This window comes from Eretmochelys imbricata, chromosome 1 (assembly GCF_965152235.1).
Source record: "Eretmochelys imbricata isolate rEreImb1 chromosome 1, rEreImb1.hap1, whole genome shotgun sequence".
NCBI lineage: Eukaryota > Metazoa > Chordata > Testudines > Cheloniidae > Eretmochelys > Eretmochelys imbricata.
In genome coordinates this window covers 345,490,569-345,515,160 of record NC_135572.1, presented here as the reverse complement: position 1 = coordinate 345,515,160, position 24,592 = coordinate 345,490,569, and the positions used below count along the sequence as shown (strand labels likewise).

General features: G+C 44.0%; 1 protein-coding gene across 1 annotated transcript in view; it reads right to left on the bottom strand.

The window, feature by feature from the left end:
• Positions 1-8,805: 8,805 nt before the first annotated feature.
• CCDC3 (coiled-coil domain containing 3) overlaps positions 8,806-24,592 on the bottom strand; it is a 68,018-nt gene continuing 52,231 nt past the window's right edge. The window contains exon 3 of the mRNA XM_077807887.1: positions 8,806-9,081. Within this exon, the coding sequence (XP_077664013.1) occupies positions 8,806-9,081 (276 nt within the window). The remainder of the gene's footprint in view (positions 9,082-24,592) is intronic.

The window sequence follows — 24,592 nt, the reverse complement described above, 5'->3', positions numbered from 1 at the left end:
ACTCCACAAGCAGGAAACCAGCACGGCCTTCCCTCCTCAGCGAGAGATGTAAAAGTTCTGCTGCCGATCAAGGCCCATGGATCAGCACAAGGAGGTGAGCAGAGGGAGAAGCAGTTGTGTAACAGATGCAGCATGAGGTCACTTCCCCCCTGTCAGCTGGGGGTGCTGATGTGGTGAAAGGGAGCCGCGTGGGCTGGAGTCTGGGATCAGGGACCCTCTGGGGTTCCACAGCTCGGGCTCCAGCCCGATCCCAAATGTCTACACAGCTATTTTACAGCCCCGCAGGCCCGAATCAGCTGACCCAGGCCAGCCCCAGCTGCTTCGTTGCTGCCTATATCCTTGTTCTCTTCACTGTGCCAGCTGCAATCATCCTAGGCCTAGCTGCTCTCTTCCTGAGCCTGCTGCTAACTGTTCATGGCTTCTGGTAGTGAAGACGCACGAGGAAACAAATTGCTGCTGATGGATCACATTTCCCCTAGGCAGGAATCCAATTTTGCTGCACTTAGGACTGGCACTTTTATTCTATGTGGAGAGAGAGAGCCAACCAGCCAAGGGACAAAGAGCACTGTAAACCCCTCTGGATAGATCACATGCCAAAAGATGGGGCACCCTATGGCTCGTCCAAAATTCTACTGACAGCCATCGTGACGTTTTTGTTGATGTCGCTGCCTGGGGCACATGAGTATCATTTTTCATCTGAGGACTTCAACGTCCTTTGCGGAGATGAACTGTGAAAGCCTCACAGGACTTCTGGGGATGTAGGTCTGTATTTTCCAGGAGGCAGACTGCGGGGCAGAGAGGCTAAGTGGTTTACCCAAGTTCACACAGTGAATTAGTATTGAAGCAAGACGAGATCCCAGGAGACCCATCTGTAACCATTAAGCCATGCTCGTTTGGTTCCACTACAGCCTTGGTTGGAATGCAGTGTCGCATATGGAAGAGAAGAGAAACACGTAGCCATTAAATGCTGGCCTCTGCTCTACTTCATATACCTGTGGAAAAATGCCTGTTCTCACTCTCAAACCCACCAAGAAAGAATTAAGTTGATTCACACTTGGGCTAGAATAATTGCTTGTGGCTGAAATATAATTGGCCGTGGGTAATTGTTTATTTCACAGTGAAAACTAACACTAATCTGTAGCCCACTGTAGCATTACCCTTGAATAAAGCATGCTGAATTGCTGTGCCACTCACTTAGATCTTCTGCCCAGTGTTACTGTAGGAGACTATGGAATGCAGGAACGCTTAGGGCTTGATCCCGCATGGTCCTTGAAATCAATGGGAGCTGAGAGCACTCAGTACCTCACAGGATCAAGCCTTTAGCAAAGCTCATATGCTCAGTTCTAGCAGATTGCCCTGTCAGTGTATATTTTTTACAGTCATTTGATTGTATGCTGGATCCTAGTGCACTGTCTTGGTTTTATACCACGTACATGAAAGCCTCCAGACCTGTAATTCAGGACCTTTGTGTGATCCCCCCCCCTTTCCCCCCCCAACCCATGGGAGGAAGATGCAGGAGAAGATGATGAAATCATTAATAGTACTGACACTTGCAGTTCTGTACAGCACTTTATGTCCTCAAATCAAAACAACAGTGGTGGCGAGATACCACCTCTAACATATTTCAGAAGCTGGCAGTTGGAAGAGAACAGAATTGCAGTACTAAGTAGCTTCTGGAATAGGGTCTTGCTACTGGAGTTAGCCATACAGAAATGGGGCCAGGGCAGGGTCTTATCTAGGGCGGGTCAAATATTTTCTGTCAAAACTGTTTTTTTGATGTTTTTTTTATTTCTGCTTTACATGAAAAATTTCAATATTCTATCAGGGAGAGGAGGGGAATGAATGCTCAAAACCAGGAAAGGCTTTCGCTGATACATTTTGTTGTTCAAACTTTGGGGCCAAAAAGTTGACATTTTCTGCGGGAAATACGTGGCAATGAAAATATTTTTGTTTTCATCAAAATTTTCATCGGGGAAAAAAATCTTGTGTTCTGACTGGCTCTAGCCTTGTCACAGATTTAGTTAGTGCATTTCTGGGATGTGGATTCCAGAACTCAGACCATTTGTATAAACAGCTGAGGTGCACCCATCTGGAGACACAGAGAAACTAAAGGATGTAGGCGGAATAAAGCGAGCGCAGAATCAAGAGTACTATTTCTGGATGTTCAGGCCTGGATGAACCATTGCGATCATCTAGTCTGACTTCCTGTGTGACACAAGTCACTGAATTTCAGTGTCACTGTCCCCTTTTTACAGCTGGGAAAACTGAGGACATAGGGAAGTTATCGTCTTATCAGATGAGGCGCTTGCCAAGCCAATTTGTGGCAGCCTCATCAGCCAAGTTCAGAGCCCTCAGACCACCAGCAAACCTTATCCGAGGGCAGTCATCCATGACATGTGACACTGTCTGTCTCTGGGCACAGCTGCATGTGGGGCAATCTTGTTGGCCCCAGGTGTGAAGGCTGGCTGCACATTGACCTGGGCCCATTCAAAATTGGTATAGGGAGGTGAAGTGATTTTACCCGAGGTCATACATCAGGTCAATGGCAATGCTGGGATAGGAACTCGGCTAGAGAGAGTGTGTGGTTGGTAGGCAGGGCACTAGATTGGGACTCAAGAGAGCTGTGCTCTGTTCCCATCTCTGCCACTAACCTGCTATGTGACCTTGGGCGAATCATTTCAGCTCTCGTTGCCTCCTGTTTGCCTTTGTCTCTGTATTTAGATTGTAAGTACTTTGAGGTTGGGGCTGTGTCCTATGAAGGTTTGTACAGTGCCTAGCACAATGAGATCCCAGTATGGACTGAGGCCTCTACATGCTACTGTAATATAAATAACAGCTCTCCTCATTCCCACTGGACCACACTGCTGCTCTTTGTCTTATCATTTTTGGCAACACAAATGTGCCTAGACTAAAACTGATGTTGGAAACAGTGTTTTGTGTGGCAAGTGCTTTGAGCTTGGGTGAAATATCAAAGTTACTGTGACTGAAATTAAAATAATTTGTGGTTAGATGGGGGGAAAGTGGAAATTTATAGCAATTACTTAGATTTATTGCTGGAACCAGTTGACAGACTTTGTCAGGTTCATCTGCTGTCCATGTTCTGTCATGTTCTTTCATTCAAGCCTCTGGATGTTTTTCCTTTTTGGAATGGAAACCTTTGTCCCTGTGATGGGGGATTCTCTGGACCCAGGAGACTTAATATTTCTGTGAACAGGATAAATTGGGGTTTTATTGGGATAGGATTAAAAGTCAAAATGATCTGGACAAACTGGAGAAATGGTCTGAAGTAAATAGGATGAACTTCAATAAGGACAAATGCAAAGTACTCCATTTTGGAAGCCTCAATCAGTTGTACACATACAAAATGAGAAATGACTGCCTACGAAGGAGTACTGCAGAAAGGGATCTGGGGGTCATAGTGGACCACAAGCTAAATATGAGTCAACAGTGTAACAAAAAAAGCGAACCTCCTTCTGGGATGTATTAGCAGGAGAGTTGTAAGCAAGGCACGAGAAGTAATTCTTCCGCTCTACTCCGCTCTGATTAGGCCTCAACTGGAGTATTGTGTCCAGTTCTGGGCACCACATTTCAGGAAGGATGTGGACAAATTGGAGAGAGTCCAAAGAAGAGCAACAAAAATTATTAAAGGTCTAGAAAACATGACCTGTGAGGGAAGATTGAAAAAATTGGGTTTGTTTAGTCTGGAGAAGAGAAGACTGAGGGGGGACACGGTAACAGTTTTCAAGCACGTAAAAGGTTGTTACAAGGAGGAGGAAGAAAAATTGTTTTTTTTAACCTCTGAGGACAGGACAAGAAGCAATAGGCTTAAATTGCAGCAAGGGAGGTTTAGGTTGGACATTAGGAAAAACTTCCTAACTGTCAGAGTAGTTAAACGTTGGAATAAATTGCCTAGGAGGTTGTGGAATCTCTGTCACTGGAAGTTTTTAAGGGCAGGTTAGACAGTCACCAGTCAGGGATGGTCTAGATAAATAGTCCTGCCAGGGAGTGCAGGGGATGGACTAGATGACCTCTTGAGGTCCCTTCCAGTTCTATGATTCTATGATCAACCCTAAAAATACTGGGCCAGATTGTGATCGCCATTGCAACAGGATAAATCTAACTTGAGTGGAATTATTCTGTGGAGTGCAATTGATACCAGAAGCTGGACTGTTGTCCCTAGTTCCCGAACACAATTATTCTGTCCCCCGCACTCCAATAAAATAAATAAACCAACACAGAAACAGAGCGTGGCTGTTCCCCCAAATTAATAATCAGAAATATGGGAATCATTGTCTTGCCTAGATTTCTTTGTTGATGCAATCCAGAGAAAGCTGCTAACACTGTCCTCCATAATTCCTCCTCCTTTGCTGCATGATTTGCTTGTCGCCACCTGTGTGGGGTTGTTAAATCATGATGATGCTTGTGGTTTATGAGAGGGAATCATCCAGCTCACTTGGTTCGGCTGTGTCAATAGACATGTTCTCTAAATCTGGAGGAACTTTCATGCTATACCATCTGGGGCCAATCATTGGTGGCCTCCCCTTCAAATCTGATGAGTGTCACCAACCAAAGACTGAGTGACACAAACCATTGACATGTGACCAAAGACTGACATAAGTAAGACCTCGGTTTTGTCACACATCACACCATAGCTGATAAATTTCATATGTATTTTAAACCATAAACCCATTGTTACGGATTGCTCCTCACTGTGTGAATCAAATGAAATGGTTCTGTAATCTGCTAGAGATATGGGCAGAGGTTTGAGGGGGTCCCTGCCCTGGCTGTTAAATGATTGTTGAGGGGGGGGAGTTCTCTACTTGGGGTGTCAGGGGGAGAAAGAGAGTGATCAGGCTACCCCCAAATTCAATTCATGCTGTTCCCTACACCAACACAATTCAAGTTATGGAAAAATGGAAGTTTCTTGGAGCAACTGTATCATCCTTTTGTTCTGTGTTTGTACAGAGCCTAGCACAAGGGGGTCCTGGCTTATAACCGGGGCTCAGAGGTGCTACTGAAGTACAATAATTTTAAGGTCCCCCATGGAAGTTGTCAGCAGGGGTTAAACCTGGGATCCTCACATCCGCAGTACAGGGGTATGAAGTGCACATTATTAACACCAGTCAGTAAAAAAGGTGAGGCTTGATCTTGTGGTCTCCTGGCTCCTATTCCAGGGCACCTTCCTGCAGGCTAAGGGCTATTTTGATGGGGGCAGGTGCTCTCATCTGTGGATTACTTCCTAAATTAGTGAGACAGGGAGCCTGATTTGACTGAAATGTAGCACATCCCACAAAATACAGTACATTTGAGAGCTTTGGCTGGAAAGAAGGAGAATTTGCACTACCCTTGAGGTGTTTCCAGGAAGTGTTGTGTTCCCGAAAGGAGGGGTGTTGCTCCAGCTTTTAGGAGGGTGAGGTCCCCACCGTGATCAGGTGGCAGCAGCAGACAACCTGCTTTCCACTGTTCTTGAGGTTCTAGCCCTGATGGTTGTCAGCCTGTGAATTTGAAATCTAGTGTGCACACTGCCACAACCAAGCACTGCACTTGTGCCTGTTCCCTGCTCCTTATGCCTATGTAATAATCTGACACTTAGCCAAGGGGTTGAACATTTCAAATCTACCAATGTCTAACGACCATCAGGGAAAGAACCCAAGACCTTTAGTGCTGGCTTTACAACTTGAGCTAAAGGAGTACCTCCTTTATCTGGTAGTAGTATGCTCTTATCTTCTGTGGATCACCCACTGGAGAGGGACACTCACACTTAGGCAGGATGTTACACCCATATTGTGTACCTGTGTCAGGGCCAGTCACAATCTGGCTTTACATGTTTCCACCAGGTACCTTCCTCAGATGGAAAGGGACAATACTTTTGTCATTACATGCATTACAAACTCTGTCCCTTGCAACCACAGTGCATGACCATGAGCATAGTGACAGTGCATTTCTGTTTAATGCAGAGACACACACACATCACTGGACTCTACGTACTAGCCCTTACTAAATACAGTGCATGCACATATCTCACAAGTAATGCAAGCTAGGAAGCTAGTGGGTATTTGTGAAACGTGGATCTCCCAGTATCTGCATACTCTGATGTAGTCTGCTAATAATACGTATCACTTCAGTAAGTCTAGGTAACGTTTGTAATTCTCACTATTTAGCCAGATAGGTAAGTAGTAGTATCCTCATTTTACAGAGGAGAGAATGAGGTAGACTTTAAGGTCATTTACACAAGTTATTGGGCTCAGTACAGGGGTAACCTACCTCCTGTATATCGCAGGTCATTAAATTACACCCAGCCTGGATGATCTAATGGTCCCTTCTGATCTTAAACTCTATGAATCATGTGTGCTACAATTACACACCTAAATTGGTACGCTTAGTTATCGGGATTCAAAGTGTGACTGTCGTAACCATGTACAAACAAGGCATGAATTGTATGCATGTGTCTGCATGTGCAAAGTGCACACACAATTTTCTGAAAACTCTTGTCTAAGCTATATGATCCCGAAGGGAGTCAGGATCAGAGCCAAGATCAGAACTAAGGAGTTTCTGCCTCCTAGTGTAGTGTTCAGGCTGCTAGACCACATCTTTAGCGCTGGTCAAAAAAAAAAAAAAGTGAAAAATTTCAAAAGAAAAATGTTTTGTCTTGCACTAATTTGTTTGTTTTTTCAATGAAAAATTCAATCAACTGATCAAACATACAATGAATGTTTGAAATTCCTAGAGGGAAATAAACACTCTTGCTTTTTTATACTTTTTCCCCACTAGAAAAGGAGAGAAAAAAAGTTTAAAAATGAAAGAGTGGGATTTCCCCCACCAAAACAGAATGAGAAATTTCAGTATTCTTCTTGACAAACAAAAAGTTTTGACCAAAACAAAGATATTCTGCAAAATTTTGGTTTGATTGAAAATCACCTTTTCATTTAAAAACGACAATCTAGTTGTATTAGTAACATCTTATCGGCCTTACTAAACATACGTGATTAACAAAGAACATTTTTATTTTAAAAAAGTAAACACAGGATTTTAGTACGAATGCCAAGAAAACAGTTAATTTTATTCAAACAGATTAAAAATAGAAACAACACAAAACCTAGATATTTTCCTCTGGATTTTATTTTTGACTGAATAAAAATCTATTGATGGTTTTTAGGATGCTAAGAAAACCTCCGGTCTGCAGTAGTTGTCCAGAAATTGTACTATTTCAACCTGAATTATGCCTACTCGACAGGCAGATGCTTTGAAACTGCTGTAGCTTATAGAAGAGTCAGACTTTTAAGAAATGCCAGTATTTTTCAGGAGAAAAATATATGCTTCTGTTTCCAAGCGGAGCAGAGTTGGAAGATAATTAAGCTTCAGCTGCTTCCTAGAAGCCAAAGCAACAGTTAAGTCTCAAGTTCATCTTGGTTTGATGCAAATGATTGTATAAAAGCTGGTACAGCCTCCCTCTAGGTCCTAATGCAAGGATGGTCCATGAGCCCAATGCGGCCTGTGGTTGCTCTTCTCTTCGGTACAGAGGTGCAGCCTGTGGCGACTACATGTCCCAGCATGCAATGTTCCGCCAGGATCTAGATAGTCTAGTAAGGTTTGGGGGTTCAGATCAAGCATTGCATGCAGGGACCTATTCCTCCCTGGCCCCCATCTCTGGAATAAAGATAAGCTGCTATCTGGTCATTTTTATGCAAGTCAGGTGTAGCCCTGGCAAATTGTCAACGTTGCCCTTGGTAGGGCAAAGTCTGTCTGCCCCTGTCCTAAAGTTGCAAGTATTAAGCGTATTTGTATTCAGGTCACATAAATTGATTATAAAATAAATATTAAAAAAACAAACCAAAAAGGGGAAACACACCGAATGCCTTCCTTTATTTTTTTTCACTACTCTTCCATGGCGTATTGATATGAAGAGGGGTGATTTGGTTAACCAGTCCCAAGCCATGAACTGATATATACACACAAGGTTGGCATCCTTGTCAACCAATGAGATTGCTGCCTTAACCTAAGCCGTTTTAATAATTCAGTTTCTAATCTCTTTTGGCAGTGCCTAAGAAGGAATGTTGGGAAATATATTTTAAGGGATGACTGCCTCAAAGAAACAGGATTTACTTCATACTTTAAGAAATTAGACTATATCAAATGTGTAATAAAAATATTTTCTATAGGATTTTAAAATATATACACATATAAACTACCTTAATTTTAATGCCCTGTTGATATTGATGTGATCTTTACAGTATCTAAACCTAGGTAAATGAGGTTGCCCAGCAACCTCCATCATGGTCTCAAAACAGTGATTACAAGACAGGAGACCTTGTCTACCCTAAAAATTGAAGCATGCTTGAAAACTGGATCTGAAATCTACTTTTTTATGGTCCTGACTCAGCTCCCATGGAAAGTCAGTGCAAAGACTCCCATTGACTGTGAGAGCTGGATCCGATCCTAGACACAGGTCCAGGTAACCTGGTTTCAAATATTGCCAGGCTGGGCAGTGAAAATGGACCCAAAGCATACTGATGCTGCTTTCCCCGTAAGGCTCAAACAGACTCTTTGGAAGCACTCTTCAGACAGCTTGGTCCAGTCTAGTGTCCAGCCAAATCTGGTGTTGATCCTGTTTATCTAGAACTGTATCTAAACAGAGTTCCAATTTGTTTTACATACATGGTTCAAATGCCAGTGTAGACAAGGTATGAGGGCCAAATCCTGCACTCTAATGCAGGCAAAACTCCCACTGGAGTATTTGGCTGTGTAAGGAGCATGAGATCAGGCCCTAAGTCACCAATATCATTGGCTTGTACCCTAAACCTTGCATTATACTTTAAGGTAGGTAGCATGAGAGTTCTCTTGCTTTAAAGAGTTAATATGCGGGATTTGACCTCCTGCAGAGGAGAGCTTCTCACTGAGCTTTCGGTTTATCTGCTCCACGTGCCTGTTGTTCTTTCTGGCTTGCCGGAGGGACCTCTTGACTTTCTTCACCCGGTCTCGCAGCTGCTTGTTGCGTTTCTCCAAGGTTGCCACCTTCTGCTGCAGTTTCTTCACTTGATCCTCTTCCTCAAATAGGGCTTTCTGGACCGAAGAACACATGAGCTGAGGGAAGAGTAGAAAGGAAACAGGACACATGAGCTCTAAACCAAAGCCAGGAAGCCACTTGCACTATGAAGGCGTGTGTAAATTCCCCAGACAGTCTATTGATGGAACACCCCACAACTGGACGATTGCTTTTGGAAGCTCCTCCTCATCTTGCAGTTTTCTTCTAAAATCCTCTACCCCTTAGTCTTCTCTGAATATAAGAACAAACTATTTCAGATCTTAATAACATTAGCTATCAACATCACCTTAATAAACTCTACAAGAGGTTAACCTAAATCAGTGGTTTTCAACCTTTTTTCATTTGCGGATCCCTAAGAAATTTCAAATGGAGGTGTGGACCCCTTTGGAAATCTTAGACATAATCTGCAGTCTCCCAGGGGTCCACGGACCACAGCTTGGAAATCACTGGTCTATGTCATCAGTGGCATTTAGTTGAACTTAAGAAGGAGATCTGGCCTGTTTCTCCTCCGTGTTTCAGATCTGGGATTTGAATTCAGCTTATTGAGTTCTGCCATTTGCAAAATTTATAATCAGACCCAGGGTTTTTTTTGTTTTTTTTTAACCCTTCTGAAGTTCCAGGTTTTGGTTCAAGCCCATCCTTGTTCTTTCTAATAGAGACAGAAGGGGATGGCACAATGATCTAAATCTGACACTTGATGTGCCCACCTTGCCTGGAACCACAAGGTCCTGGAAATCCTGGAAAGTTTGGACTCTGCCCTTCCAAAGTTTAAATTCCCTCCCCCGCTCCCCCAATTTTATGCAGTTTATTATGTATAGATGAGACCTTAAAAAGTAAGATCATGTCATCTCAGTGTGGATATTAAAGTGCCCCTGGCCTTATTCTTAAGAGTAGAAATTTGCCCTTGGTCAAAAATTTTCTCCTTCTCCAATCCAACCCCATTGTTGCACACTGTGCAATGCACCAGTTGATTGCTGCATTTTAGTGCTCCTGAATGTATAAATCTCCTCTCACTCCTGCAGTCCTTACTCAGGCAAAATTCCCACTGACTTCAGCAGGACAACTATAGGAATGCCCCCATAATTTGCAGAGCACTTTGGAATCCTCCAGGATGAGAGAGTCTGAGTAGAACTGTAAAGCTAAGGAATGGACTGATGAATAATTTTTTAAAGATAGCATCAAATATTTAAGGTTTCAGAGTGGTAGCTGTGTTAGTCTGTATCAGCAATAAGAATGAGGAGTCCTTGTGGCACCTTAGAGACTAACAAATTTATCTGAGCATTTGCTTTCATGGGCTAAAACCCACTTCATCGGATGCATGCCGTGGAAAATACAGTAGGAAGATATAGATATAGATATATATACACACAGAGAACATGAAGCAATGGATGTGGCCATTCCCACTATAACGAGAGTGATCAGTTAAGGTGGGCTATTATCAGCAGGAGAGAAAAAAAAAACCTTTTGTAGTGATCATCAGGATGGCCCATTTCCAACAGTTGACCAGAAGGTGTGAGTAACAGTAGGGGGAAAAATAAGCATGGGGAAATAGTTTTACTTTGTGTAATGACCCATCCACTTCCAGTCTTTATTCAAGCCTAATTTAATGATGTCCAATTTGCAAATTAATTCCACTTCAGCAGTTTTTCGTTGGAGTCTGTTTTTGAAGTTTTTTTGTTGTAGTATTGCGACTTTTAGGTCTGTAACTGGTTTGTAATGTATCAAATACTATCACATAGGCATATCCCTCTGTGTCATTCTCCTATAATGATTCAACAGTGCCGTTGTATCTCTGGTTTATAGGCTCACTGTATGTTTTTTTCCTCTTATTTCAGCCTTTGTTTTAGGTTTCACCTCCCGTGTCATGGCTGTCATAACAGGGTTATAAAAATCAATGTTAAAAATGAAAACTAGTGCTAACAAAAATTAGAACCCAGGCATTGTTTCAGGGCAGAGTTTAGAGAAACAAAGGGTTTAAATTCCTAATGTATCATGTTAGTAAATCTGTACATCTTACCAATAAACTCTGGAGTACAGTAGCGACTGGAGGAAGTGAAGTCCCTTCTAGAGTATTTGTTTCTTTCCATTCTTTCTAGGAAAATATTTCTCTTAAATTTTAATAGTGTGATTGGAGTTTTAAGCTGCACTGGTCACGACAGGCCATCAAATGTTGTGGGGCCGGGGGGAGAGGGGGAGAAAGAAATGCTGTTTCTTTGATTAAATTTTACTTTGTATCTCCAATCGTCTTCTGTTTTTTAAATAGGCATTGAGGGCTCCTAGAGCTTTGGATAGGCTTCCTTTGGTGTGGAGTTTAATAAGACTGAAATCTAAATAATAAGTGAATACTTGCAGAGATAATGAATAATTACATGCTGCTATATACTATTTTTTCCATCTTGTTTTTAAATGTTTTTCAGCAAACCGGGAGGTGGTGGGTGGATGGGTAACGTTTCATTTGCTTTGGAAACCTGCCAGCCATCGAAAACCTCTGCAGGATAACATTGCAGCAGCTTCCACTTGCAGCTGGCTACTTTGCTTCAGTCTGTTTTACGGACAAGACCCAAGATGAGACCCAAGACTTCGTTGGGTATGGAACCGTTCGCAGTGACCACACTCCCACCAAAGTGGCTTTATAAATGCATGCCAAGGAGAATGGTGACCCCAAAACAAAGGGCCAAATTCTGCTCAGAAAAAGAGAATGTTTGTTTGTTTTTCCAATAATGCATATTGCAAGCTAAATCCAGAAGCTATTTGAAAACAGCCAGTTATTCTTGGCTTTCATGTTTCCCAGTCTCCTGCGAAGCTTCAACCTGAACATTTAAGAATAATCTTAAATCGAGTGTACAGCTTTCACTTGCAGTTTCTTAAAACAATCCCTAGCTATTAGGGATTACAACATGACTTTCACGGGGGGGGGCAGATTATCCCATATTGACCTACTGTGAAGTTTTTTGCACCTTCTTTCTGAAGCATCCAGTGCTGGCCTCTGCCGGAGACAGGTTCTGCACTAGAATGACCTTGGGTCTGACTCAGTCTGGCAATTCCTATGTAGAAGTATGGTTCTAATGTGAGAAAAGACTATGTCAGAATGGTACCTTGTTACCCAAGAGATGTGCACGCTGTGTATCAGAATCCCTGACGGCTGACGTTAGTGACAAAAGTAAGATTTGATTACTATTCATCTACGCTCTCTTCTTATAAGGGCTGACTTGTATCTGAGTATCTGGAACTTCTGCTAGGCTGTCAGAGCCAAAACACCTATGTGTACGAGCTGGATCTTATGCCTCCTTGTGCATCGTCGACAGGATTGTTTATTAAATTCCAGCCCTATCTAAATCTACTGAAGACAGTGTGGTTGTACAGGAACTAGTGCAGAATTGGTTCTGAGGCACTTTTTATTGCTGCTGTGGAGGCACGTAATAGACAGAAACCAGCTTGACAGTTTGATCCCTGGTTGCATTTGCATGGTTGAGTGAGAGAAAAATCATCTCTTTACTTGTAAACTACGCAGAGCTGATATGGAAATCACTGAGACACAAGGAGCCTGGAAATCACCACTGTGTTGCCAACTGTTTAGAAAAATCCAGTTGCAGCATAGATAGGGCCTCCGTTAAAAGTGGTTTCCAAACACGTTGAGCTTTTCACTAATATAGACAGGTTTCGGGCCACATTTTGCCCAGTTTTATACTTGTATAAATGTAGAGTGATCCCATTTAGGTCCCACAGAGTTACACTAGTGTAAATGGGATCACTCATTACCACTCACACCTCTGAAAACCACAGAGAACTGGATGTTGCATTTGGGCAGGTTCTGTGGCCTCATTCATTCTGCATCTCCCACCAGCAGGCTCCATTTCCTTGTGCATGGAAAGCTACCTCAGGTATAAAACTTGAAACACACGTGACCACGTACGTTCTGTGAGCTACGTTTTTAAGAAGTGCTGCAACCCAGCTAAGTAAAATGCTCTTTCCTGCCCATCAGATTCAGTTAACAGGCCACTGAAGTCTCCTGCAGAACAATACAGCACAGTAAGAGTCACTAAAGAGAGCCGTCCTACACACTTCCAGCACAAGGACGAGTTCTGCGGAGGGCTAGAGGGAAAGTGGTAGGTGTGCCAAAGTGAAGGAATCTGAAGCCCTTTTCAGGCTTCAGCAGCACACTCCAGTGTCTATATTTGAGTTGGCATAGGCTCCTCCCCTCCTCCCTATGACTAAGGAGGGTGGTTTCGGGAATGACCGCCAACCAGAAAGCCGCTCCATCTGGCCTGAGGTGTGCTGAGCGGGATGCTGACCCCCCTAGTATGCTGTGAAAGAATCAAATGTGGCTCATGGGAGGATAGTGGAATGAGCAGAGGGTGGCGAGGAGACTAGAGAGGAAAGAGCAAAACTGTCTTAAGAAGCTGTTAGTGAATGGCAGCTTTAGTGTCAGGGCTGGCAATCGAGTGGCTAGCTTACCGGTGCCATGGAGCCTCTAAGGCCACTTTTGAAAGGAAAACTTAGTTACAATTATTCTAATGGAACCGAGCGATGCAGCCAAGTGACCCCAGACTGAGGGCATTGCTTAGAACAGTTTACGAATTACACCGCTGGGCTCTGCTGGTATTGTGTTTACCTCCTCTAGCCAATAACACTTCAGAACAACTTGTTCTTCTTGAGATGACTTCTGCTAGGATTCTCTCTCTGTTCCATAGTTTCTTTAGCTCGCAAAGCTCCAGGGTGGCTTGAAGTCAAATCTACTGCAGGACCCAGGTAAGGACAGGTAGCATGGACATAGGAAATTCCTGAGAGTTGCAGGTTCCTAGGACCTCTCAGGATTTAGCCCAGAGAGTCTATTGTTGTGGAATCAGAGATTCATTTGTCTAAGTATTGATCTGAAATATTTTGTCTTAAAAATGTATCCTGCCTTTAAGCCTCACTCCGTCCACAGGCTTAACAAAATGTATTCAAGCCAATAAAAACCCGTATTATATCAAACAACACATGTTTTTGCTAATGCAATTGCAGGAATGAGCACTATTACAGCGTGTGCACACAGGTTACGTTTATTTATAAAATCTGTACTTCATACATAAGCTGATTTCTGAATGGCCGAAGCACTGGACTCTGTTCTCCTATGGCTGAATCACAAAGATGCTTTGTAGTAACGGCATAATGAACAGAGATCGCTCTGCTGTCAAAGGCAATGGGACACAATGGTAGCATTTATACATTATGAACGGTATACAAATGATTAAGCTGGCATAGAAGAGATCAAGTAGGTTAGCCACAAGTTCAAACCCCAGCAGTGCCAACTCAGCCCTTCACCTATTTGAGGGAGATAAAATGAGTTCCAGATAGAACCGCACACCATGAACTTACAAGATTTTCAAATGTGGTGGATTCTCCATCACTTGAAGTCTTTAAATCCAGCCCGGATGTCTTTCTAGAAGATACGCTTCCCTTCAGCCAGAAGTCTCGGCCTGTGTTTTGCACAAGGTCAGATTAGATGATCATAATTAGGGGTCTACTTCAATCGTGGCAAAATTGCACATTTTTCGCGGGTTGCTCAGGGCATAAAGAGCAAAATTTCGCAGATGTGTTCATAAAGTTGTATATTCCAGGCCACCCTCACTTCTGCGCTGCTGCTGGCAGCAGCACTGCCTTAGAGCTGGGTGCCCGGCCGGCAGCCGCCACTCTCTGGCCACCCAGCTCTGATGGCGGCACAGAAGTAAGAGTGATAATACTACACCCACCCTACGATAGGCTTGTAACCCCTTTTTGGGTTGGGACCCCCCCAGTTTGAGAAATGCTGTGTTCTTTTGTATACTTTTACCCAATACTTTACCCTATGGTATAGGGTAAAAGTACACAAAAGACCAGATTTAACGGGGGAGCCCAGATTTCATGGTCCATAACGTGTTTTTTCACAGCCGTGAATTTAGTAGACCCCTAATCATAATGGTCCTTGCTGGCCTTAAAACCTATGAAATGAGGTTTCCTCTGCTCTCCGTGGATAATAAAGCTACTCTGGTACTCTTTCTAAGAGTGGGGGGAGGGTTGCCGTGGTGTCCTGGGCCAAAAATTCCCATCCCTACTCACGTTGTTCGTTGGCACGATGTCTACGGATGCTTATGTTATTATTACATTCTGTTACTATGGGGTTCATTTTTTAAAAAAGGAATCAGGGCCTCCCCCACAGTAATTCCTAGCTTTAAAAAGTAGGCCCCCCTTCTCTCTTACGGCTGAATTCTCTAGAACTGCACACCCTTCTCATCCCACAGCTGTTACAGTGATGAGAGGGTTACTTCCCTGATATCCTCACTGCTCAAACGGAGCACATGTAAGTAACTGCTCTGGCTGAGATTTCAGCCTCTCCCTTAAGCGGTGTGCACAGTCCAGAATTTTTTTCTTCCCAAAACAGAGTTCCAAAACCAAGATCACACCAACAAAAACAAGTTACCAACGGCATCTGGAGTGCTTGATGGAACAAATGACATCTGTGCTCTCTGGGAACGCTGGGCAAATGCTACAGATAGGAGCTGCAGTGGTTGGCCGCTCCCTTTGCACATGCTCAGTGCTTAATTTGTGCCAGGGCTGAGCCCCGGCACCCCTGGACTTGCTGCATCAGTTATGAAAGTAAAAAGATTGCTTGAGCCCCAACATTGAATTGCTTGAGCCCCGAGACCTCTTTCATTACAAATTAAGCACTGCACATGCTGTATCTTCACCGCAGCAGATCTTGTTGTATCCCAGCATTTATCTCCAGTTGCCTTCGACGCTATAAATCACAGAGAACGGGAGAAGCTGGTCAGATTCACTGCACGTTGCTTAGGTGCTTCGTGAAACCTTAGCCAGCACCAGACGCTTACCTCTGGCTCCTTATTTGTTTCACTCTTTTTAGAGAGATTTGAGAGCCAAACCTCGCTCTTTATTTTTTAATTCTATACAGGATATATTTACTGAGCCCCGTCAGTCTGCCCAGCAAGGAGAAGGTCTCTCTCTGTGCCCCATGGAACAGTACAGTGTAAATAAGACATGATACAGATCACTCACAAAATACTCCCCCCTCCCTTGTCTGAAGAAGACTGGATGGGGGACTCCTTTGTAAACAATCCCGCTGATGTGCTCACAGCCCGGTTTCAGATTTGAAGCCCTGCCTCCTGCCATGGGTGGGCCTTAGGATGCTGCTGCCTCAGCAGACTCAGCCCCTGTCAGCAGCAGTTAATGAGAGGAAACTGTAACAGCTTGCTTATCACTGATGCAGGGAGTGAAGGAGGGTTTTGGCAGGTGGGGAGGGTTATGGAAACTTATGTAAAGTACCAAACGGAGAGGCTGGCTGGGGACTGGGTGTGTTTGTGTCCGTGGGAGGGGAGTTTGATGGTTATGCTTGCTATATGGAGGCCTGTCACCGAATCCTAGGCGCAGATGTATGTGTTTGTCAGGGAAGATTTAAGGCCCTTTCCTGTGATGACCCTCCAAGTGGAAGAAGCCCTCATCAGCTTTGACAGTGTGATGGCTGATGGCTTTCCTATGACTGCTGTCTTTGCTTCCAGCCATCAGCAGGTTACTGAAGAGTAATATGAAGCATTCTCTTTCCCCAAAGCGTGAGTCATGAAGAACTAGCCCAGGAGCAAGGACAGCCTTTTCAACTGTTCGCCAGCAGACCAGCTTCCATTCTTATGAAAAAAGGGGTGGGGGTGTCTCTCACTGTTACAGTTGCAAAAAACAAAAACAAATAAAAAAACCCCCCAACCTTTCAGCCCTGTCCTAGAAGCTGAAAACGCTGGGGCAGAGAGGCTGAACCTAAATTCAGGTTCCATGTGTGATAAAGTTTTAAAATTCTCTTAAAGCTGATCGTTGGGGCTAACCCGCTCTGTAGCTGCAACAAGCGGCCTGAGTGATAACTTAATGAGCCTGATGCAGGCAGCATGGACCAAAGCGCAGTTTTGCCAGGCACTTCTTGTGCTTGCTGGCATTCCTATTGCAGGTTGTGAAAAGGCCAAGGATTCCTGCCGCCTGCACTCTCCATGGAAAATGCAATCTCTGTTTACAATTTGTGACAAAACGGACTTTCCAGTGTGCCAATGTGCCAGCTGCTTCACCAGAATGCACCGACTCAGCAGGCAGGACTGTTTTGCTTTGGGGAAGACGGGAGGGGTTGTTGGACTTGGGAGGGGGGAGTTGGTTGCTAGGGCAAAAACTCCACAACTTGCTCTTATTGTTTTAACCATGTTCTTAAACTCAGCTATGAACTTCTTGAAAAACTTAACTACAGCAAAGAGCCCATTAATTTGAAAGCACAACCTTCATTTCTGGTGCGGTGTTTGGATTCTGGGTGGGTATTTGTTTGTGGTAAATATCGGAGACATCCAATGTTAAAATCTTCATCTTTGTCTTCAAGTTCCCAGGGATTCTGAGTTCTTATGACTAAACAGTGATTTGCTTTGGACAGTACAGCTGGGTTTGAGTGGATTTAGTGCTGATGAAAGGAGCTAGCTTGACAACCCGAGAGCCCCCTCTGTCCATCATATAGGTACAACACAGGTGATGGGGTCCCCAACACTGCCTTACCACTATGTTTTGAACCCTGAGCTGCAAGGAGCACTTCTACGGAAGAGACAACTCTACAGATTCCAGGTCCTGTTCAGCCTGTGGCCCCTCTGCTGAGACTGGGGCAGGGGAGCACAATTGTCTCCATGTATATCAGTTTCCTGTTACTTGTATCGCAGTTGCACTCAGTCAGGTACTGGGGAACCCACTGGGCAAGGCGCTATACAGATATGAAACCAAAAGATAAGCCCTCCCCCAAGGAGATGACAATCTAAATTAACAGGAAAGACAAAGAGTGGGAGGAAGGAAGTATTTTCATCTTACAGAGATGACGTGGAGGGCCAGATTTTTAAAGATATTTAGGCATCTATTTCTCATTGATTTCAATGGGAGTTAGGCACCTAAATGCCTTTAAAATTCAGGCCCAGAGAGATTAAGCTGATTTTCCAGGGCTCAATTGTGACTTAGGTGCCCAGTTGCTATCTGTTGCCCACCAATGACTTGCCCAAGGTCCAACAGGACTGCAGTGGCAGACCTGGGAACTGAACCTAGATCTCTGGAGTCTCCATTTGGGCTGGTGGCTAAAGCACTCATCTTCCTTTTGCGCGTATTAACATTTGTATCATGGTCACATTACAGTGTACAGGTCTGATCCTGCAAGGTGCTGAGCACCCAGTGAGAGCTGAAGCAAGGAATACCTCTTGCCTTTTGGATTTAAAACAGTCTTCCAGTTGTTTGGCAGCTTCCCCTGTGCTGTAGCTTGAGAACCACACGTTAAGGATTTTAATGTATGGAGTTGGGCAGGAGACTAGCATGAACATTCCCATAGGTTTAGCCCTGAGGGTAGGTGAGGTCTTGCATACCTGTTTGTTGAGATCTGTATTCCTAGTGTTGTCTTGACTCGTAATTTATAGTAAAATAACACTTTCTATGATGTTTTTATTAACCTCCGAGTTCGGGTAATGATGATAATTTAGCACCCTGCCAGCACTTTGTTTTCATGCTGCGGTACAAAGGTACCAGTGCCATTTAGTGCCTAATTCCCATCTCTCTCGCCTCCATCCTGAGCCCGGGCCTTTTGAAGGCCCACCTTGGAGCTGCATTTCCAGGTTCTCTTCCAGTGTGGCTGCCCATGTAAAGTGGGGGTCCACAGCCTGGATGGGGTAATACAGCCTTTTGCATGGAGTCCCATCAGGGGTGGGGCAGGGCAGGGATGATGAATATACCAGGTACCTCCCTGTCCTGCCCCATCCCCAGGGCAATAAAGGAAGATATAGCACAGGGCATGGGATGTATGTGTTAGGTTGATTGCTTCTGTGTGAACTACACTTAAAGGGGCATTGTCAAGATAAAAATCACATTTTGAGTAAAGATAAAACCTTTCCCTCTGTTACTAAAAGCACCTTTGATGATAATTTAAAGGATTTTTATAATCTAATTTACATTATATGCTGTTTCTTGACTTTTTGCATTTCACTCAGCTTAGGTACTGAAATTAGACTGCTAATGTTTCCTCCTTTTTAATAAAAACAACGAGGAGTCCTTGTGGCACCTTAGAGACTAACAAATTTATTTGGGCATAAGCTTTCATGGGCTATAACCCACTTCATCAGATGCATGGAGTGGAAAATCTGATGAAGTAGGTTATAGCCCACGAAAGCTTATGCTCACATAAATTTGTTAGTCTCTAAGGTGCCACAAGGACTCCTCGTTGTTTTTACTGATACAGACTAACACGGCTACCCCTCCGAATCCTTTTTAATAGTCATTTTCATTTCAGATTTATGCACTTGTACAATTCTAACTCAGATTTAAGACTCTATATAATATATACTCTATAAAACATATAATAAAACCTTTCCATCCATTTTATTTTTAATTCACATAAACTTTTCTAATGCTGTTATTTTCCCCTCACGCTCATTTATTATTACAAAACCCAGCTAGGCCCGGTTGTGCCTAAAACTACTTGTCCGTGTCCTTTGGCCTATGTATATCTTCTGAGGCCTTGTCTACACCACTCGGTTAGGTTGACATAAGCTGCCTTGCATTGACCTACCTGCAGAAGTGTCTCCACTTAAATTTGGCTCCCACTGATGTAAGTGCCTCTTTACGCCAATTTAGAAAACACCACCTCCCTGAGCAGCGTAGAGACAGGGTCGATGTAATTAGGTGGACGCAGTGTCAGTGTAGACACTATGTTGCTTATGTAGACTGTTACTGGCTTTCAGGAGCCATCCCACAATGTCCCACACTGGCAATACAATAGATACAAGTGCTCCTGGTGAGGATGCACACCACTGACACAAGGAGCCAAGTGTGCACGCACACAAGCAATATAAAAACCGCGGTGGCTGTATGCCGATGTAAGTTAGGTTGACATAATTTTGTAGTGTACTCATGGCTTGAGATTGAAAGATGCTGTGTGAACTAGACAACACTGAAGTTTTGTTTTACAGTACTTCGCTCATCTTTCACTAGGATTAGTTTAACGATTCCCCTCTCCCCCTGAATTAACAAAATTTCAGGGAAGGAATAAAAACAGAATGACCTAGAAATGGAAGTGTGTTGTGTTCATCATCACTGACTGAAACTAAGGCCAGGTCTACAGTACTAAGTTTTGTCAGCTTAGCTCTGTTGGTGGGGGTATGAAAACACCACATGCCGGCAACCCCCCACCCCCACGTAGATGTAGCTACATCAACAGAAGAGTTTTTCTGTCGGCAGAACTAATGTCATTTGGGGAGATGATGTTACTATAACAGCAGAACTCCTTCTGTTGATGTAATGGCTGTGTCCACGCTAGGGGGCTTTGCTGGCATAGCTATACTAGTATCACTGTATTGGCAAAGCCTGTGGGGCGTAGACAAGGCCTGACAGCGCTGGCTGCATGGAAATTAGGAAGCACCAGTGTGGAAAGCCAGGCATTTTGCAACTAAAAGGCAAGAAACTAGCATCCATGTCTGTTGAAAGCATGATAGTCATGGCAGACTGTGATGGGATGGCTGCCCCTCACTCGTATGTAAGAGGTTAAAGCAATCCTAGGGAGTCTGCACGGGAGGCAGACAATAAGGAAAAGGCTTGTAGTGCCAGCCAATTAGGGGAAAGTTTACTGGAGGAGCCAATCAGGGCCAGGCTGACCCATATAAGAAGTGGCTGCTGAGCAGAGCAGAGGGCAGTCACTCCCTGGAGTTCAAGGGAGGAGCACTGGCTGCTTAGGGCTGGAGTACCATGGACAGAGCAGTGCTGGGCAGGGTCTGCAGAGTTTGAGAAAGCTCTAGGCTGCCAAACTGAGACCCTGATACAAGGGCAGAGGAGGTGCTGGGGCTGTGGGGAAGTGGCCAGGGAAGGAGGTGGTGGAGTTGGAGGAGGGGCTGCTGGCTATATGGTCCCTGGGTCAGGGCCCAGAGTAGTGGGTGGGCCTGGGTATCCACCCCTACTTTTGCCACTGAGGGGAGTGGCTGGTGAATGGACTGCAGTTTGCCACTGAGGGGAGTGCTTGGACTGGGGACTGTCGGTCCCCTGGAAGGGGGAAAGAACTGATGCGGGTCCTGGAGGTGGAGACAGAAGTGATGATGTGTGAGATACCACCTGAGGAGTGTGCACTGGCAACCCTGAGCTAATTCACAGGACAGCCAGCAGGAGGTGCTGCGGTGGTGAGTCAAACGACCCGTTACACAGACCTTTAAAAGACTATCTTACTGTGAGCCTTGTATTACAACCGCTCCTAGAAGCTACATATTCTCTTAATCTGTATAATAGGGATGTGAAACTATCTACCTTGGGATAACTAGACAGCAGTGGGGAGGGGGGCATACAAAATTATTCTAAGTCACCATCATTAAATGCAATGAAGACTGAGGGACAAATCTAGTTCTTGGGTAAACAAACCAACATCTCCATCAGTATAAATTAAATATCCATCTCCATCTGTATAGTATCACTGGAATTGCATCAGATTATGCCAGGGCTAAATTTGGCTCACAAGATTTTTTTTTATGAGGATGGGTTTTTCATTCTTTTATTTTTTGTATTACTCTAGTGCTAAGAAGTCTCAACCTGGGCAGGGTTCTGTTGTGCAAGGTTCTGTACAATTAGTAAGAAAGCATGCCCCACAGAGTTTGACGTCTTAGATTAACTGGAGATGTAACAGGTGGATGAAGCGAGCAAACAAGCTCTGAATGTGAGGGAGGATGGGATGATAAACATTAACATATTTTTGCATCGACAAACTGTGCACAGTTTGTTGGTATTGAGTTGTTTTGATTATTAGTAGAGGCAATTAAGTAGATTAGTAAATTGTCTGAGTTTGTCACCTGCCTAGCCATTACTGGCTGCCATTGTTCTGGAGGTATGATAAAAATCTCATGCTTATGCAGGGCTGTTGGTCCCCAAGTGCCCTATGAATTATTGAACCAGTAGGTTGCTTTATCAACCACAGAAATGCAGCCAGCTCTGAGGTGAGATACGGCCGCACTTTACAACAATTTGGGAGTGGGAAGTGAAGAAAATGCTATCCAACCTAAAGCATTATAAATACCATCTGGGTCACCTATTAGGAACCTTAGTTTTTCTTTATGGACTAAATAGGAAAGATGTATTTCAAGCCCACACATGTACTCTAAGGCAGCCAAATTAAAAGGCTACGTGAAGTAAAAATATCTGGCAGATAAAGATAGGCAAGGTGACTAAATAAAGAGATGTTGTCTGTGTTTCTGTGCACACAGAATTCTTAATGCTTCAATCACCTACTGCGTGTTGTGTATAGTCTGCAGCTGGGGTGGGGAGATCACAGAACAACACAAATGATCACAGGCATGGAAAAACACTCCTGTGAAGAGAGAGTGGAAAGACTGGGACTCTTTACGTTAGAAAGTAGATGACTAATAGGACATGATAAAAGCATATAAAATAATGCATGGCATAGAGAAGGTAATGCGGGGGCTTCTGTTCTCCATCTGTCACAACACGAGAAAAGGGGGCTGTTAAATGAAATTAAAAAGGTGGGAAACTTAATGCAGAAAATTACCCCCCGCCTGCCTCTGGTACAGGATATTGTCAGAGATAGCATATTGGGCGAGATGGACCTCGGGTCTGAGCCAGTTGGGCAATTCCTATAGCCATAAGAATCCCCTACAACACTAGGCTCAGACAAAAAAGTGCTTGATTTGTGAATTTGTACTTCCCAATGGAAAACGCACAGCCAAGAAGAAGTGTCTCACCTTGTGTAAGAAAAAGCAAAGTCTCCCCCCTCTGCTGAGTAAAGGTAAATGGATGATCTCTGCTTTGAAATACCAAGATTGCCCCTCTCCCACCTAAGCCCCTTTCTATCAGCCTTGGGATTTATTACTTGTGGACAGCAAAATGACAAAGCGGGGAATTGTCTGTCACCTGTAAGCTAAAACCAGGGAGGGAAGAAGCACAGCAAATTCCAGCAGGTTCTTTTGGCCAGAAGGTGGACAGGGAGTGTCGCACAGGAAATGGTCGCCTGTTTCTCCAAAGAAAGCATAACAGTGTAATCTCCTGTAAATGGAATCTGGTCACTTCTCCGCACCAAACATGTAGCAAAGCAGCACTGCAAACTGTTTTTTCAAAAAGAAAAGGAGGACTTGTGGCACCTTAGACTAACCAATTTATTTGAGCATAAGCTTTTGTGAGCTACAGCTCACTTCATCAGATGCATTCAGTGGAAAATACAGTGAGGAGATTTATATACACAGAACATGAAAAAATGGGTGTTTATCATGCACACTGTAAGGAGAGTGATCACTTAAGATGAGCTATTACCAGCAGGAGAGTGGGGTGGGGGGAGAGAAATCCCTTTATAGTGATAATCAAGGTGGGCCACTTCCAGCAGTTAACAAGAATGTTGGAGGAACAGTGGGGGGGAGGGAATAAACAAGGGGAAATAGTTTTACTTTGTGTAATGACTCAACTACTCCCAGTCTCTATTCAAGCTTAAGTTAATTGTATCCAATTTGCAAATTAATTCCAATTCAGCAGTCTCTCATTGGAGTCTGTTTTTGAAACTTTTTTGTTGAATTGCCACTTTTAGGTCTGTAATCAAGTGACCAGAGAGATTGAATTGTTCTCCAACTTGTTTTTGAATGTTTGATTTGTGTCCATTTATTCTTTTACGTAGAGACTGTCCAGTTTGACCAATGTACATGGCAGAGGGGCATTGCTGGCACATGATGGCATATATCACATTGGTAGATGTGCAGGTGAACGAGCCTCTGATAGTGTGGCTGATGTGATTAGGCCCTATGATGGTGTCCCCTGAATAGATATGTGCAAGGATAGGTTCCTGGGTTAGTGGTTCTGTTGTGTGGTGTATGGTTGCTGGTGAGTATTTGCTTCAGGCTGGGGGGCTGTCTGTAGGCAAGGACTGGCCTGTCTCCCAAGATCTCTGAGAGTGATGGGTCGTCCTTCAGGATAGGTTGTAGATCCTTGATGATGCATTGGAGAGGTTTTAGTTGGGGGCTGAAGGTGACGGCTAGTGGCATTCTGTTATTATCTTTGTTGGGCCTGTCCTGTAGTAGGTGACTTCTGGGTACTCTTCTGGCTCTGTCAATTTGTTTCTTCTCTTCAGCAGGTGGGTACTGTAGTTGTAAGAATGCTTGGTTGAGATCTTGTAGGCGTTTGCCTCTGTCTGAGGGGTTGGAGCAAATGCAGTTGTATCGTAGAGCTTGGCTGTAGACAATGGATCATGTGGTGTGGCCTGGGTGAAAGCTGGAGGCATGTAGGTAGGAATAGTGGTCCGTAGGTTTCCGGTATAGGATGGTGTTTATGTGACTATTGCTTATTAGCACCGTAGTGTCCAGGAAGTGGATCTCTTGTGTGGACTGGTCCAGGCTGAGGTTGATGGTGAGGTGGAAATTGTTGAAATCATGGTGGAATTCCTCAAGGGCTTCTTTTCCATGGATCCAGATGATGAAGATGTCATCAATATAGCGCAAGTAGAGTAGGGGCATTAGGGGATGAGAGCTAAGGAAGCGCTGTTCTAAGTCAACCATAAAA